The sequence below is a fragment of the Gymnodraco acuticeps genome, unplaced genomic scaffold (genome assembly GCF_902827175.1).
Source record: "Gymnodraco acuticeps unplaced genomic scaffold, fGymAcu1.1, whole genome shotgun sequence".
Taxonomy (NCBI): domain Eukaryota; kingdom Metazoa; phylum Chordata; class Actinopteri; order Perciformes; family Bathydraconidae; genus Gymnodraco; species Gymnodraco acuticeps.
In genome coordinates, this window is record NW_022989961.1 from 489,898 (window position 1) to 507,776 (window position 17,879).

General features: G+C 43.3%; 1 protein-coding gene across 2 annotated transcripts; it reads right to left on the minus strand.

The window, feature by feature from the left end:
• Positions 1–678: 678 nt before the first annotated feature.
• On the minus strand, positions 679–16,655 carry zgc:113263 (uncharacterized protein LOC503753 homolog). 2 transcript variants are annotated; one of them, XM_034210756.1, is made up of 24 exons: positions 16,523–16,541; positions 16,361–16,431; positions 14,965–15,167; positions 14,142–14,246; positions 13,804–13,899; positions 12,144–12,254; positions 9,193–9,316; positions 8,663–9,089; positions 8,142–8,209; positions 7,825–8,062; positions 7,522–7,700; positions 7,014–7,254; positions 6,771–6,919; positions 6,529–6,620; positions 5,922–6,079; positions 5,696–5,841; positions 5,167–5,419; positions 4,744–5,091; positions 4,398–4,537; positions 4,057–4,303; positions 3,547–3,665; positions 2,781–3,033; positions 2,557–2,663; positions 679–1,411 (listed from the first exon to the last, which is right to left on the minus strand). In XM_034210756.1, the coding sequence occupies exons 2-24, from the start codon at positions 16,386–16,388 to the stop codon at positions 1,404–1,406; spliced, it is 3,840 nt and encodes a 1,279-aa protein (XP_034066647.1). In that variant the 5' UTR covers positions 16,389–16,431; positions 16,523–16,541; the 3' UTR covers positions 679–1,403. The 2 variants fall into 2 exon arrangements, with proteins under 2 accessions (XP_034066647.1, XP_034066646.1); XM_034210755.1 differs by having other exon boundaries at positions 16,361–16,655.
• Positions 16,656–17,879: the final 1,224 nt, after the last annotated feature.

Sequence of the window (17,879 nt, forward strand, 5' to 3'; positions counted from 1 at the left end):
CGTGTCTCTACTTTAAAGAGTCCTCTCCTGCTGATGTTCAGGTGTATATCAGTATGTAGTGTCTCTACATGTCTCCATGCTTTAATATTCAGAAAGCTCTTTATTGTTCTCATACTACTTGTGCTGCAGCACCTCTTTTCATATACAATGTGTTGGAGCGCTAGCAAATAGAAAGTGTTACATCAGGAAGTAAACAAACTCCCTCTGGAGGGAACACAGGGATTTTAGTCTTTGCAGACCATTTACATGCACAGAAACCTACAGAAAAGGGAAAAAGCTTAATAGGATCCCTTTAAATTGCGTTTCATACTCTTGTTTCGTGTATTGTTTGAACATGACATTTATATTTATTTAAAAAGGAAAATAAAATGTTTCCATTTTAAACAGGTACTGTCTGAAAGAATATTTTAACATATATATGCAAGAATTGTCATTGTGCGATGTGATATATATATATATATACACTGTACTAAGTTTGAATTTGCCTCAAAATGGTTAGAAGTATACGTTAAATGTGCTTTATAGTATTTACTGTATGTACTATGTGATCCATATAGATGTTACATTTACCTTCTCGTTGCATTTTATTCATTTGAAGATTATTATTTTTCTTCCATAATGGTGTTAGTGTAGTTTCTCAATCTTAGTCAATCAAAATGAACACACAACAACAAATCATTAAAAAAAATCAAGTTCCTTTAATTGGTTTGACAAAACCTTGATACGCTTGTGGAAAAATGTTCTTCATTAACGTTTGAAAAGTAACATAATTAAAGTAGCAGTAAACTTTTGAAATACAAAGTTAAACAATAATTTAAATAAATAATTGAAATTGCGGACAAGATCAACTTATACCGTGTAAAAAATAAGGAAAAAGGATTAGCTTCATGAGTTCAACATTTACTGCAGATTGCAAAAAGTGTAAACAATGGCACGGACAGAAGTGAGACCTGAATAAAGAGCAAAAAGCAGATGTGGTTACACTAAAGAGGCCTTGTGTTTGTTTCTCTTGGCCTGTGCTTTCATACGCTCATTTTAGTTCAAGTACAAAATAACTATATACTAGCAAAAAGAAAAACTCTGGAGGAGCCCAGCGTGATGTGTGACTCCCTCCAGGTCAAGATCACAGATTCATTTTCATCCCTTGAGCCCTGAGCTTTTGGTTTTAGTGTCATGGCTCTGTTATAAATAATATAAAGACACTCTGGTGGAGGGACGGAAAGTCACAAACACACACACACAGAACCTGTGTGCATGAAGAATGTCAAAGTATTTGAAGTGTGTACACAGGCAGACGTCATCTGTGCACAGCAGCACACCACCAGCTTCTGCTCAAGTGTCCTCTTCACTTCTGGATGTTCCTCAGTCTTCCTCATTATTTCACTTCACGATTACAGACAGTTTCAGGTCTCTGGAAAGGAAAACGTGAATCATTAAATATTAAACTGAGAATATGACTTAGCTACTGTACTGTCAAGTAGTGAGTAAGGCAGTGAGTTTGCCAATGAAGAAAGTGCATTTCAGATTTGTCTTATGAGAATCTCAACATTAATTAATTATAGTTAAAAGTTTCCTTTTTTAAAATAATTTTTTGGAAATAAATTATTTGCTTTATTGCTGAGATTTAGAGAAGATCATTTGGTTACTAGCTAGAGCTAGCAGCCAGTTAGCTTAGCATAAAAACAGGGGGAAGAGCTAGCCCCCGTACAGTAGTATTGCTTTTTATTTTGTCTTTTACACTGAACATCTGTCTTCTTAATTTGATATATGCTCTGATGTAACAACGGTATATTATTGTAAAACCCAATAAACAAAGTAAAACAAAAATATGCTGTATAACTTATACAGGCATAATCTGTACAAACACTCAATCAAAACAAAAATTCATAACTGACTGTAAAACCACAATGTGACGCTTCACACCATTTTTATGGATTAGGACATTGAGATATAATGTGTTAATCAGTTTACTACTATACTCTTTTTCACCAATATATAACAGGTCTCAGTTATATACAGAACCTGTCTCTGATTGGCTGAAACACAAAACAGATCATTGTAGCATCACATAAACCCCTCTGTTTCAGCTCTGTTCCAAAAGTGCTGATTCTCTGTCTGTAGCTTTAAATGGAGGCTGAGACTGTAAAAAAAACCAATTATAAAACCTCCCCAGAGTCGGTGTGACATGATCTCTGAGGTTTTAACAGGAGCAAACAAAATCGTGTATATATATATATAAATATAGAATAATTCCTGTTGCATGGCAGAGACTAACAAAATCATAGCCCACTGGTTTTTATTTATTTTATCCAACATTTTTAAATGTCTTTATTCAGTACTGTGTTTATTGACTTCTGTTGTGTGTTTTTATCAATTATGATTTTTTGTTGTAATCGTTTCTGGTTTGTGAAGCACTTTATGTAACATGTTGTGTATAAATGATGCTATATAAATACAGTTTGATTGATTGATGGTTTTTCCTGTACATTATCAGGTTAATAAAGCCACTGCCTCACACTATCATGACGGACCACGTAAAGCACGCTGACTCCTTACCTACGTCCTCGGCTGCGTCCTCGGTCAGGGGGTCAGAGTTCGATACATATTTGCTTCCAAATATCTGCACCAGCTGCTCAAAAAACTTGCACTCCTGTTTTTCCCCTCTGGAAACAGGAAACAGATCTTATTGTTAAAAGGAGAAGGAAGGTGTTGCCAGGGTGGATCAAATGTTGTGAGGTATTCAGAGTATGGATGTTTAGACGTGCAGCGTGAACACTTACTTCCTGCCCTCTAGGAAGTGTCTGAAGTTGGCCCTCAGCCTCTTTATTCTGGTCTGACACTGTTCGGGGGTGCGCATGTAGCCCTGGCTGACCATGACCTCAGAGATCTGGATGAAGATGTGTTTGTTCTTGGTGCAGCCCTTCAGGGTCTCCTGCACCTCCTCGCTGCCCCACAGGTCCAGCAGAGCCTCCGTCTCTCCGTCGCTCCAGGGCAGCTTGGAGCTGTCGGCCACCCACTGAGCACCTGAGGCCGCTAGCAGAGAGGAAACTCAGAGATCAATATACATCATTTCCTTTTGGGGCAGGCATGCATAACACGGCATAACACCAGAGCCCCGCTGCGGGGACACTTTGGCGCTGTTCTGAGTTTGTTCTAATCTGTCAAAATGACGGACGGCTTTCAGATTTTTCCATCATTGTTAAAAGAAATCTGTCATCCTGTTTAATTTACAGGAATTAAGATGAGAAACATAGTAAACTGCCTACACCTAAATGCAACATAGTGTTTTCTTACAAATATTTTTGTGGAAAATAAAACACAGAGGACTATACTGTACCCCTTCTTAAAAAGTAAGAATAGGGATATCATTAGAGAAGTATCCTATCATTCAAGACATAGTTATACAGATATTGCTTCTACAATCAAAATGATTTTTGAGTAGGAGCTCTCATGTTGTAGATTTGGATTTCTTTGAGTCTCTATATGGCTTGTTTGATCCTTTCACTTCATGTTAAAAAATATGTAAATGTTTTTGTGAAGTTTCACCTTTCTTTTGAGTGCAGTCCTCCGGCTCCTCTGTGTCCTGCGTGTCTGCGACTGAGTCGTCCACTTTCAGCTCTCTCCTGAAGATTTCATCCATCTCACTGTAGAATTTATAATCCTCTCTGAATTTAAAGAAAGGAGGTGTCAGTTTTTCCAAATTCCAAACTGAGAGAGCAAATTTGAACATCATTATTGGTCATCACATGAGCCTCTCCTCTGGGTTACACAGGAGAAACGATAAACTCTTTTAATTTGTATTTAAAAAGTGCCACAAGGCATTTCAGTTTACTCTGTGTGGATCTGGTAAGCGCTGCCTTCGTCAAGGTTAAAAGTAGTAATAAAGTGTAACGTCGTTTTACGTTTTGCTCTGTTCCGTGATTGGTTGGTGAGTTAATTAACAACATAAATAACCTCTCGATGCTGGCTATTAATGACAACACCAATAACATATTAGCAATTTTTTAACAATTAGAAATGGCTTTAGAAGAGAAAAAGGGTTTTGTTAATACTCACTTTTCATGCAGGAAGCCGTATTTAAGGCGCTTGATGCGGGTGTAGCACTGCTCTGAGGACCTTATGTATCCTCCGTCGCCCATCTTCTCAGAGATGTAGTCGAACACGTGGCGGTTCTTCAGGCAGCCCCTCAGGGTGAGCTGCACGTTGTCCTCCCCCCAGATCTCCAGCAGGGTGCGGGTCTCCTGGTCCGACCAGGGCGTCTTCCTGCTCAGGTCCAGGAGCTGGCTGGAGGACGGCTGCTCCACTAAGAGGAGGAACAGATTAATTTGATTAAATCAGCTTTGAACTGACATAGTATCTGCACAATCATACCGATGTTTGATCATGTTGGAACCCACCCATGTCCGAATCATTGTCTGTAAGAGGTTGTAAGGTGGTGTCAGCAGCAGTACTGTCCACATCAGCATTCACAGAGTCATCACCGAGCACCGGAGCCAGGAGGTGGAAGTATCGGAACACAGTGGTGCGTGCTCCACTTCTGGAAAAAGTCAATCATGCCAGGGTAAAACTGGTCTTAATGTGTGTGGGAGAGGAACTCCCTTTGGAGGCAACACAGAGATTTTAGCCTCTGCAGACCATTACATGCATAGAAACCTACATAACACACTACAGGGAAGGGAACACCCCAAAGAACATAACGGGGCCTCTTATATTTTCTGACGATCAATCAACCCTTTAACTTACCTCCAGCTGTTGCAGTACCGCCTGTAGCTCTTCTTCAACCTCTTGATCCGGGAGTGGCACTGCTCCGCCGTCCTCGGCCATCCCACGGCGGTCATTCTTTCCGATATGTCAGCGAATATGTGCCCGTTGCGGACGCAGGTCTTCAGGCCGTGCTGCACGTCGTCTTCCGCCCACACCTCCACGAGGGCCACCGTCTCCTGCTCCGTCCACGCTGTGGTCACTCCATCTGGACCTGGATCCTGGTCTGCTTGTTCCTCTTTTTCCTCATACTCATCAACAGGACCTGCTTCCTGTCCGAGGATTTCTTCAAGCTGTGGGTAGAATCTATAATCTATTCTTCTTCCACACCTATAGAAAGTGAATATGAACCATTAGTGTCGTATTGGATTATATGTGCACACTGATAAAGTGACTTGGTCTTACTTTTTCCTTTCGCAGCACTGTCGGAAGTTGTTCCTCAGTGACTTGACTTTCCAGCGGCACTGGTCCGAGCTCTTGGAGTAGCCGAGGTTGTGCATTCTCTCCGAAATGTCGGCGTAGACGTGTCCGTTGTGGATGAATCCCCTCAGCGCTCTCTGGACGTCTTCGTCGCCCCAGACCTCGATCAGAGCCAGCGTCTCCTCGTCGGACCACAAGCTGGGTGGAGCTTTCTCTGTCGACATGCTGGCTTCTCCATCTGTCAGCAGAAACAGAGTTTATAGAGTATATGCACCATTTCACAAGTGAAGACATTTGATTTGTCTTTGTAAAGCATACAAATATACTGTAGTTGTTGACATGAAGAGTTAGCAGCGTCCTTGCAAAATAATCTAATAATCTGCATGTTAGCGTACATGCTAGCATTCTTTGTTAATTTACATTTTAAACCGATACATATGTCCATAAGAGTGTCCTCTTCAGTAATGCTGCCATAATAACCCCTGCAGATAGTAAATGGGGGGAATTTTTTTACCTGTTTCGGTCACCGATTCCACATTAGAGTCTTCAGATATTTCGATGGAGTCTGTTACCACGGTGGAGGATGTGGACGGTTGCTTCTCCAAGATTTGTTCCAGCAGATCGTAAAACTTGAAGTCGATTTTGTCAGTCCCAGATGAGCTACAGACAGGAGGAGGTTGTATTAACACATGTGTCCTACCATCAGTCCAGACGGGGACATGAATCTGTGCAGCACCTACCTCATGTTCTCCTGACACTGCCTGTAGTTAGCCTTCAGCCGTTTGATCCTGGTGTGGCACTGGCCTGCGCTGCGGGAGTAGCCGTTAGCCGCGAGTTTCTCAGATATTTCCGTGAAAATGTGACCGTTGTGTGGGTAGCGTCTCATGCTCTGCTGGACCTAAATGTAGGGGAAATTCTTAATGAAGGTGGCAATACAAAATATATATTTAAAGTGGCAATAAACAACTTTCTTCCCTCTATCGTTTCAAGTGGTATTCATGTTGGCGCTACTGTTGCAAAGACAACAAATGAAGCAACTTATCAATACAAAAAAGCCAAGACATGAATTCAATGATATTGTATTGTATCTGCGAGTGGTAACCGCAGCCTACAGCTCTCCTGCCAACAGCGCAGGGTCTCCCCCTCTCCTCGAGCCCATAAAAAGCAAACATTTGCCACATCCGTTTCCAGAGACAATCAAGAGATCCACTTAAAGAGAAGTAAAAAAGCATCCTCTATGATCAAATGTTTAGCCTGGATCTCTGAATCGCTGCCTGTATCTATGATTTCTGAAAAGGCAGTACAGCCTTATTATCAGGCATAACTATCTACATTATTTCTGTTTACCTGTGGGTCTCCCCAGATCTCCAGAAGGATGATGGTCTCTTTGTCCGACCAGGGGACTTTCCTCCTGTCTTCCTGAACACCCACAGCAGACTCTGAGGAGACACAAAAAGAAAAGAACATGCCAATAAAATCATTAAAACTTATTCATTAATGACAATCCATTTAGTGTTAGGATGTTGTGACACAAAATGTTCCATTTATTGTCTAAAATATGTTTTATTTGACAGAACATTGAAGTTTACCGATGTCCTGATGGGAGAATGAGGGGAAGTCGTCGTGTTCAGGCTCTCCGGCTGTTTCCTCCGGCTGTGGCACTGAAGGGAAGTCCTTCACTAAGATCCTTCCCAGTTCACTGTAAAACTTGAAGGGAACTTGCTCCTGTCCTTCCAGGCTTCAACAAAGGATAAGAAGAGAGCAGATTAACACTGTAACTCAACAATTACCACAGGCTTTTCCCATCACCCTCTTTCTGCGAGTTCACATACTTGTTTTGGTAGCATTGCCTGAAATTTGCCTTCAGCCTCTTCAGCCTCCTCTGGCACTGTTCCGGTGTTCGGGAGAAGCCCTGGGCGGCCATCTTGTTTGATATGGTGGGGAACATGTGTCCGGTCCGGTGCGTCCCCCTCAGCTCCTGCTGCATCTGCTCCTCGCCCCACATGGTGATGAGGCCCAGCGTCTCAGCGTCCGTCCATGGAACGCTTCTCGTTCCTTCAGAAATATGATTGACTGTCAAGTAAAAACATGACATTTATTAATATCTTGATTATGATTTGTATATGCATATATAGATAAAATACACTACAAATCTTTAATAATGCTTTTATTTGATTTAAATTACAAAATACATTTGTAGATTGAGAGAGAATCAACCTGCAGATTTTATATATGATAGTAAACTGATTATATTCAGAGTCGGAAAAAAACAGGCAGAAATCGGGACATTTGTTTCGGGAAATTATAATTAAAGTTTTTTTTACTACTATCTGAATGTACCTATTTCCGGTTGGTTCGTATGGCCGAGGAATTGCAGGTCATCCTCTCCGTCTCGGGACTCGTCTTCATCGATGACCTCTTCCACATCATAGGTGACCTGAGGGACAGCTGAGGGGCCTGAGGAGCCCAGGACCCTCTTCAGCAGCTCGTAAAATTTATTCTCCAGCTTGGAGCTCCCTCTAGTGTCAGAAAAAGGAGAAAGGCAACATGGTTTTTGTTTCAATAAAACAAAAATTACATCCAAGGTCTAAGGAGGGGAGTTCAGATTGCAATGACTTGACAGAAAGTTGATTGAACACTAACCTGCGGAAGCTCTTCTTCAGTCTTTTAATCCTGGTCTGGCACTGTTCCACGGTTCTTGGGTACCCTCTCTCTGCTATCTTCTGAGCGATCTGAGTAAAAATGTGACGGTTTTTAGAGCAGCCCTTTAGAGCCCGCTGCACAGAGTCATTCCCCCAGATGTCCAGCAGATTGAGGGTCTCCTCGTCCGACCAGGGAACCTTTGAGTCCGTCACAGCTGGGAGAGACTCTTCCAAAGAGTCTAAAAATGAAACAGGTAGAGTTAGAGTCAAGGCGGATACACACAAATATCCACTAATCGGTACATTAACTGTACCAACCTGTGTATTTTCCCCATATCGAGATTAGAGGAGATTCATCCGAATTCCCGCCTTCCACTGATGAATTTCTGCTCGGAAAACAAAATGTTTTACTTTAAAACGTTTTCTTTAATGCAAAGTGTATCTCAATGAGGGATTTAACAAAATAGTTGTTTATGTCATGAAAAGAGATGGAAACTTGGATGTTTTAAGTCAAAGCTTTGGTTACACATTGTGTTTTAGAAGATTATAATGAAAAGAAGCACATGAAGCAACACAACTGAGCAGAAGACATTAAACAAAAATTGAATAATGTGGAATGGTGTTTAATATGGGCATGCCCTTCAAGCTAAGATTAGCATTAGCTGAGGCTAATGGGAATGTCATTATGTTTGCAGGTTTAAAACAAACGGGTTTGACATATTAAACATTTGATCTAATGTTGGTGCTAACCTAAGTGGCAACCCCTAAAGCCAGGAGGTTTTAACCCCCCTGTAATGTCTTTGTGTTTTAAAAATGAACCAAACGTGTGGTAATCTCACAGGAAAGCCGCTGCTTGCTGTTTAGTGGGAATGTCCGCGCCTCCGCTCAGCTTCCTCTTCCTGAGAACCCGCCCTCCTCTCAAACTTTGGCTGTTGTCATTGGCTGCTGGGTCTGTGGCCGCGGTCTCCCCGGACACAGTGAGGTCGATGGTGTCAGCGCTGACTGAGCTCTGCAGCTTCCTCTCCTGAGAGACGCTCCCTCCTCTGACCTGCCGGGTGTCCTTCAGGCTCTGTCTCACCGTCTCAGAGCTCCTCCTGCTCGCCCTCTCCAGGCTGCTGGTGTTCAAGAGAGCGTCAAAACGTCCTTTGCTCTCTGAGAAGTGTAAATCCCTGTGAGCAGGCGAGGTGGTGTTCATGACATGTTTGGACCCAGGAGGCAGAGACAGGGAGGAGAGGATGCAGTCATCCATTGGTAATAATCTAGGATCTACAATTAGGAAATAAAAAATAAAAATCAGACCCAAGCCAGGTTCGAATCACAAAACAAGAAAAGGCTTTAAGAAACTAAACAAAGGCTGGTTGTTGTTCACCTTTCTCTCCAAAATGCCCAAGGTTTCTGTGGTGTTCAAGTACAGCCTTCATGTCTTCCGGCGGGAAAAAGGATTGTAAACAGTCGTCTAGAAAGGAAGGAGAGTCTCCGAGCAAAGTAGCCAACTGAGAGGAGAGATCAAGTTACAGGCTTTAGTAATCCTGCATTCACTATCCTGTCTGACTTTGTTTACTAGCCACAGCTCGGTACAGAGGAGGGAGAGGATGGAGCAGCCTGCTGGGACACTGTGTTGCACCTGAACCATGTTAACTCCCCCCTCTCTGTGTCTGTCTCTGGGTCAGTGGTGCAGACAGATGAGTCTGTGTGCCTCAGTCAGCTGGGAAAAACAAGCAGTTCAGTTTGGAATAATGCCAGAGCTTTTTTCCTGGTGATACACTCCTCTGTGCTGCATTTGGTTTATTCTGATGGATGAGGTAGAGCACGTAATGCAGAGTGCAGACCCCCCCAGGGGCTGATAACGTCCCCAGGTAGAGCTGCAGATGCCAGTTAACACAATATGGATATAACCTAAAGGTCCTTAAGGCCACTACACACCAACCTGAGACCAAAGGACGCGTACCGAAGGCGTCCCAACTTTACGTCCGCTACGTCGCCTGCGTCGGCTACGCCGCCCGCCTATGCCGCCCGCTTACGCCGCCCGCCTACGCCGCCCGCCTACGCCGCCCGCCTACGCCGCCCGCCTATGCCGCCCGCCTACGAACACACCGCAAAGACTTGAGTCGACGAGTGGCAATAACTGTCCTTACCAGCAGGCAGCGGTAGTGTGTATTCGTCATTCAAAGAGGCAACAGCCAATCGGAGTGATTTCTTTGGTTCGCGGGAGGTGTGAAAATGTGCCGTAAAGCAACGACGGTGCGGGACACACCAACCTGAGTAGGGCGCAGCGAATGCCCGACTGCCTGACTCCCAAAATCGAGTAGGTGTGTCAGGGCCTTTACACACCAAGTCGATTTTTGGCGTCGATAGATGTCGGGCCGTCGATGAGCGTCGTGTCGCCCTACTCAGATTGGTGTGTCTTTTCGGCCGTGCCGACACCTTCCGCCGCCGATTCGACATGTTGAATCGGGAGGCTAAAGGCCGTCTGCCAAATAAATCACTATGATTGGCTGTTCAGCTTAGCGAATCAGTGCACAAGAAGCGAAACGGAAGTGAGGGACCCAGACAAACTATTAAGAAGGCAAATCTGAGATTTCATTTAACTCCAGCTCTCGACACAGGTTCGGGAAAGCCCCATGAGCTTCTCGCTGTAGAGTGAAAATGGAACGCACACGCTATTTGTTGTTTGTCACGCAGTCTGTTCTTCTTCTCTCGGTTATCAAGCAGTCTGTCTTTCAGTTGTTGCCTCTTTTTAATGACGAATACAAACTACTGCCGCCTGCTGGTAAGGAGAGTTATTGCCACTTACGCATGCGCAGTCCGTACGTGCAACTTGGCCGTCGGCTGAAGTCTTTGCGGTGTGTTCCAGTGCGAAAAATGGGCAAGACGCAGGAGAAGTGGGGCGACGTTCCGTCGGGACGTGTTCTTTGGTGTCAGTTTGATGTGTAAAGGACCTTAAGTCCAAATGGGACCTGTTACATAAGCATAGTGCAAGCAGCAATGTGGTTCTTAAAGCACCAGAGGAAAGCTCAGAGGGTCACTAAAACAGTTTGTACACAGCATATTTCATTCCAATTCATCCATTAGTTAATGAGATATGTTGGTGACATACAAACAAATAAATAGTGGGGTAACAGAAGTTAACTCTCAAGAACTATGTAACTCAAATTACTTCTAGTTTATTTATTATTATTTATTACATGGCTTTGTCAAATCCTTGACTCTGGTTGGTTAATTACGGCATTCTACGGTCTATTATTTCTAAATAGCAGAACACTGCTATTATTAACAGGACACATTACTTATCATTAGGGGCGGATCTAGACAAATATTCATGGGGTGGCAAGAGGGTGGCAGGAGATTTTGAAGGGTGGCATCCCCTGGCAGAAGTATATGCTGATTTAATCACAGTCATATCAATCAATGTTAACTTGGAAATCCACAATATTAATATTTTAACTCAATAACATTAGGTGACATTATTATGGCACGCTTTACAACATCAGGAGGATGCGTCCCCAGCTGACCCAGAAAGCGACGCAGGTTCTGGTCCAGACTCTCGTCATCTCACGCCTAGACTACTGCAACTCCCTCCTGGCTGGTCTACCTGCATGTGCCATCCGACCTCTGCAGCTCATCCAGAATGCAGCGGCTCGCCTGGTCTTCAACCTTCCTAAATTCTCCCACACCACTCCGCTCCTCCGCTCCCTTCACTGGCTTCCGGTAACTGCTAGAATCCACTCCAAGACACTGGTACTTGCTTACCATGCTGCAAATGGATCTGGCCCTTCCTACATCCAAGACATGGTTAAACTGTACACCCCAGCACGTGCACTACGCTCTGCATCGGCCAAACAGCTCGCTGCACCCTCGCTGCGAGGGGGACCCAAGTTCCCATCAGCAAAAACACGTTGGTTTGCTATCCTGGCTCCAAGATGGTGGAATGAGCTCCCCATTGACATCAGGACGGCAGATAGCTTGCACATCTTCCGGCGCAGACTGAAAACTCATCTCTTTCGACTCCACTTCGAGCGATAGAACTATTAACGAAGCACTTTTATACTAATAAAGGACTGGCTTACCTAAAGCCAGTTGAGTAGCACTTGAAATGTTTGGCTCTATGAAACCTGATGTACTTATATGATTCTGTTTTCTTCAAGGTTGTGTCTTCTTGGTCGAATGCACTTATTGTAAGTCGCTTTGGATAAAAGCGTCAGCTAAATGCAATGTAATGTAATAACGTAGGTCTTAGCATTACCCTTTGGGTGTACATTTTTAAATGAACTGCTGGCAGAACATTATCCATCATGTCGTTGGTTAATAAAGCTGGAGTACCTGTGTGAAGTCTGGAACTGGCAGCAACTCCTCCAGTCTGGATATGAACTCCCACACCAGCATCTCAAGTGCAGCATCGTACTTTGAGCCAAAGTAGACGGGGAAGATTTTCTGCAAATGAGAGAGAAGGACATTTTAAGAGTTGTCGTTGGGACTGACCTCACCTTCAGAGATATTCAGATAGGATGACACTAATTGAAAGAATAGGGAATGGTTCTCCTTTGTTCTGAATCTATATAATGCAATCAAGACAACCCGAGTATAAATAGATTATCTTGTCTGTGTAAAGGTTGTTTTAATTGTACTATTCAGATTATTTATTAAGCTCACCATTTACAGGGAATTTGATTTTGTATAGGGATCTACCACAAATTATTTGCATTGAATTATGAATTGCAACCAGGTTGTTAAAAATGACTCATTAGATATGACTAGATATTAGAAATGACTTTCTCTCTTCGCCTACTAGTGAAGAGATTTGGTGAGAATGGGTTTCTTATGTACGACAGACACAGCCACACTTTATAGAGTTAACAATGAGCTGATTCAGAGTTTTACCACCAAGAGAAAAGGTTACTTGGTCTCCTAACTAGTTGCAGAACACAACCCCAGTTAGTGTGAGGAGCACACTGTTAAGGATTAACACCTGAAAAGCTTTCCTTTCTTTTTTACAACATTCCTGTTGAAAGACTGCACAGCTGAGATCACAGATGTCCTCACAGACATCTTCAACGTCTCCCTGAGCCAGGCTGTTGTTCCCTCGTGCTTCAAAGAGACCACCATCTTACCAGTGCCGAAGTAGTCATCTCCATTCTGCTTCAATGACTACCGCCCAGCAGCGCCTCTACTTCGTCCGCAAACTAAAGAGAGCAGGAGCTTCCCCCCCCCCATCATGCTCTCCTTCTACCGAGGCGCCATCGAGAGCATCCTCAGCAGCTGCATCACGGTGTGGTTCGGAAGCTGCACAGCATCGAACCTGAACACAGCTGAGAGGATCCTCGGTGCCTCACTCCCATCGTGAACACTGCTGAGAGGATCATTGGTGCCTCACTCCCATCACTCCTGGACCTCTACAACACCCGCCTCACTCGCAAAGCACTCAGCATTGCGGGATGCTGGGTCCACCACAGCACAGCCTCCAATCGAGCTCCACCAGACTAAAAAATGCTTTTTTTCACCAGGCTGTCAGGATGCTGAACTCTCTCTCTTTGTATACCTATATGTGTCTATGTTTGATTATGGATGGGTATAAATATATATATAAATATATAAGTGGGTGTACAGGAGTGTATGTATGAATATATACAGTACTTATATGAATATATATATTTTTTTGATATTTCTATTTGTATTGTGAGAAACAGCATTTCGATCTCTACCCCAACACTGCTCCTAATCAAATAAATGTTTTTGTTTGTCTGTTATAAACCTTGCTGGATTGTTCCACTCTATGTTAATGTGCACCTCTGTTATACACATCCCTCTCGTAATGTATATAGGACATGAAAACTGCATAAGAGGCAAATAAAAATGAGAAGGGTTCTTTCAATTCATACTGCTCCTTTATTGCATCTAACTGCAAGACTGTTTCATTGTAACCGGTGAAATGTTCTCAACCATCTAAGGAAATACCCTGAAACAAAAGTGAGTGCTGTCTCACCTGGAAAAAATAAGTTCTTTCCGACGGATCCTCCAGTAATGAATGCACCAACTCCACAAAGTTGACCTCAGATTCCTCCACCTGGTTGATGGTTACCTGTACACAGCAATATGAACACAAGAAGGCTCAAATCAAAGGAACTGAAAACATAACTTTATCCCATCTCAACTATATTCACATCAAATCCCCCTAACCAACTGTGTGCTCTTGGTTTTAGCAGGTTTAAACAACCAGGTTTAAACAACCCAAAAGTCAGGACCCTCAATCAATCCTAAGTGACCCATACACATCCACACCAGAGAGAAAACAGATGTGTGTTCCAGTGACAGTTTACTTACATGGTGATCCTTGGCAGTGCTGACGGGGGCTTTAATTCTGTCCAGATGGGGCTGAATGTTCTGCATGTCCACTGGGTGCTCACCCCGACACATCTCCAGAACCAGCTGCACACACACACACACACACACACACACACACACACACACACACACACACACACACACACACACACACACACACACACACACACACACACACACACACACACACACACACACACACACACACACACACACACACACCACACACACACACACACACACACACACACACACACACACACACACACACACACACACACACACACACACACACACACACACACACACACCACACACACACACACACACACACACACACACACACACACACACACACACACACACCGTGAGAAACACTTGACTACAGCTAATGGAGAACTTAGTTTTATCTTTGCTCTCTTTTTCCATTTTGTAAATAGTAAAATATATTTGGTTTGTTCTAAGTGGAGATGTAAGAGGTATTCATCCATAGTCAGTGTCTTATAGACAACTATGTGGTCGGCAGGATTCAGTTTGGAGACACAGACATGAGTTACAGCTTATTTAAGATGATTTAAGGTGTACGCATTGTGTTTTTATGATCTCCTTAACGCCACCAGACTCTGTTTACAAAAACATATCTCCTCTGGCAGAGTTACTTGGAGTTGCTGTTCATCTGCTGCCTCTATTCCTAAGTAAGTTTTTTTTCCACTTAGAGTTTTGGATTTTTTTCCAACAACAAACAAACAAGCAAAATCAGCATGTGTGTGTGTGTATGTTTTGAACAGTGCTTGTTACTGACCCTGGCCCTGAGGCCCAGGATGAGCTGAGCCCTCTGACTGTAGCTCATCAGCTCTGGGACCAGTTCCGTCACCATGGTAACAAACTCCTCCAGCATCCCATAGCGGTCCACATGTCCCTGCTGCACTACTTGCCACACTGCGGCTGACAGGAGCTGCAGGGGCGGGGCCAGGAGGCGCACATAGTGGGCTGGGAGACCATTACCTGGGGGGGGGGGGGGGGGGGGGGGGGAGTCAGAGATGTTATCAACACTTCATCCATTCCAAACTTGTCTCATTCAGCCTGTTATAATGAGGATTATAACAGGCAATTCTGCATTGTTCAGCACAAGAGAGTGTTTAAAACCAACCTGATGGACAACAGGAGTAAACAGCACAGGTGACCCAGTGAGCAGGTAAACATAAGACACCTCCATTGGTTGCATTACACGTTTATAGTTAATTTCCCTTAAAAACACATAGTACTGGGCAATATGACCTTATACTGTTTCTAAAAAATAATGATTTTGAACATATACAGATTCATTTAACTTTTGCCAATAATAAACAAACAGACACGATCCCCTAGTATTTATTTAAATCAACCATTTCTCATATGGTTTAGTGATAACACCCCATCAGCTGGAGGAGATGGTGAGATAAGAAGCCACTTCCGGAACATAAATGTTGTAATAATATCACAACATTTTATTTTCTGTTTTAGAGAATCTAGAATGACCACTCATTCTGCTCCACTGCTAGTGGAAGAGAATTATTCAGCTTTGACGCTACATTTAAAAAAGGATGATGGCTACATAATGTAGGTTCTCTAACATGCATCAACACATGTTCAGAGGTTGGCTATGATTATGTTGCATGGGGAAAAGGAAACAAACTCTTATATTTGGCAAGACACAGGTAGAGGCAGTTTTCAATATTTTAAGCTCAATGTTGTTGTTTAAACAAGGGGCAGTTTACTCACTACTTTGCCTCACTATCAGCTAACTGTGCTAACAGCACCTGACACTGCATGCTGGCAGAGAGCACTCTTTGCATGAGTGAATTTGATTTATATTGGCAAAGTGTCTGCTGAAACACTGACAGGACAGAGGTGCCCCGCCAGGTGCCCTGACAACAGCATCCATCAGGCTGTAAACAAACTCACATCCGCCGAGCAGCCATTGCATTTCTGATGAAGGAAGCTCAGAAGAACTACAACCTCGACCAGGACTAGGCTAACTACAGGAGCTCGGTCCCTGGTGGCGGGATACACATAAGACAGCACAGACCGCTACAGTTCACCGTGGATCAGGTTAGCATGCATAGAAACCCTACAGTGTGTATACAGAATTATTTTGAGGTCAGAGTAAACTCACTGATCACAGAGATCACTAAAACGCGGGTTTTCATTGCACGCACCTTGATCAGATCCCCGTTTTATTTCCATTTAGCAGCTGACAGGAACAACACGAGCAGACGTCCCCCTCGGGCTGTAGCGAGCAGGAAAAATATGAAAAACCGAGTCAATAGTAGCTGCTGATGTCTCATTCAGAGAGCATCCTTCTGAGGTATCCCACTCACAGAACCGCGAGCAGTTTGTCCGGAAGCATTGACAGGCTGCTGTTTAACGGCGAGGAGCGAGAGGAGACAGAACAAAGGTTTCTGGTCTCATCCGCCTCAGTCCAGATCCCGACAAGCCCTCTTTCCTGGTTGGCTGAGGAAGACCGGATCTACCAAGCGATCCGGACTTCCTGTTTTACAACACCAGAGGGCGCCAAAGCTCCGCCCAGTGTAATGACGGGTGGATGGTTGTACAGCTCTTTAAGTAGCGCTATTTAAAACACTATCTAACACACTCAAATAACCCGTAAAGCATTATTATTTGAACTGACACTGAAAGAGCAAAACATCAGCTCAAAACATTTACACATTTTCAGTTCTGCACCCAATTTTTAATTCAACTTGGGACTTTTTGCAAGGCATTGCACACAGTTATCTAAGTAAGACAGAAACCTAGATATGTCTCATAATTATTTGTGTGAACATAAAAATAATTTGTGTGTAAATATGTGATTTGTAAATTTAAAACAACATCCACAAATGCATTTAAAAGATTTGCAAACTCACAAATACATTTGCAAGTGTAAAACGGATCTGCAAATACGCTAAATATTCACAAATAAAAAAAAAGATCTGTGATTATCTCTTTAACATTTACACCTTTCGATCAGGCATTTGTGAATCCATTTTGTATTTGTGGACCAAAAATGCGCTTGCGGATCTCAAATCTCTGTTCACGGATCTCAAATCTCTGTTCGCGGATCGTCTTTTTACACACGGAATTTTGAGACATTTTTTCCGCCGGTCTCGGCTAAAATCTACTCGTGTCACTCGGTTATTTTCGGAAACCACGTGATGGCCTGCTGATGACGACATTTCCGCATGATTTCAAAGTAAGAGCATGATGGTTTGTTTAATGCTCTGTTTTTGTATTATAATGAACAGCGGAACGTTAGATGTATTCTTCATCACCATAACCCTGACCTAAATACGGTGCTTTTCTACAGATTACTTTATTACTGCACTGGTAAGGTAAAATTAGGCCGATTAATAAGATGTGAAGTGCTTTGTAACTTCGACCCGCTTGACTGAATACACAACAAACAATGAAGAAAGAGTTTTATCTGGGCTGCTTCGCTGCCAGCTCCTCCCTCGGGACCCGAAAGTGGCGTAGGCTATAGCCTGCACTTCAACATCAACGAAAGTGCTCGATATATGCTATATTGAACCAATAACACAAACTAACTGTATCACTATAACATGATGATGATGGTGATGGTGATGAAGAATGCATCTAACGTTCCACTGTTCATTATAATACAAAAACAGAGCATTAAACAAACCATCATGCTTACTTTGAAATCATGCGGAAATGTCG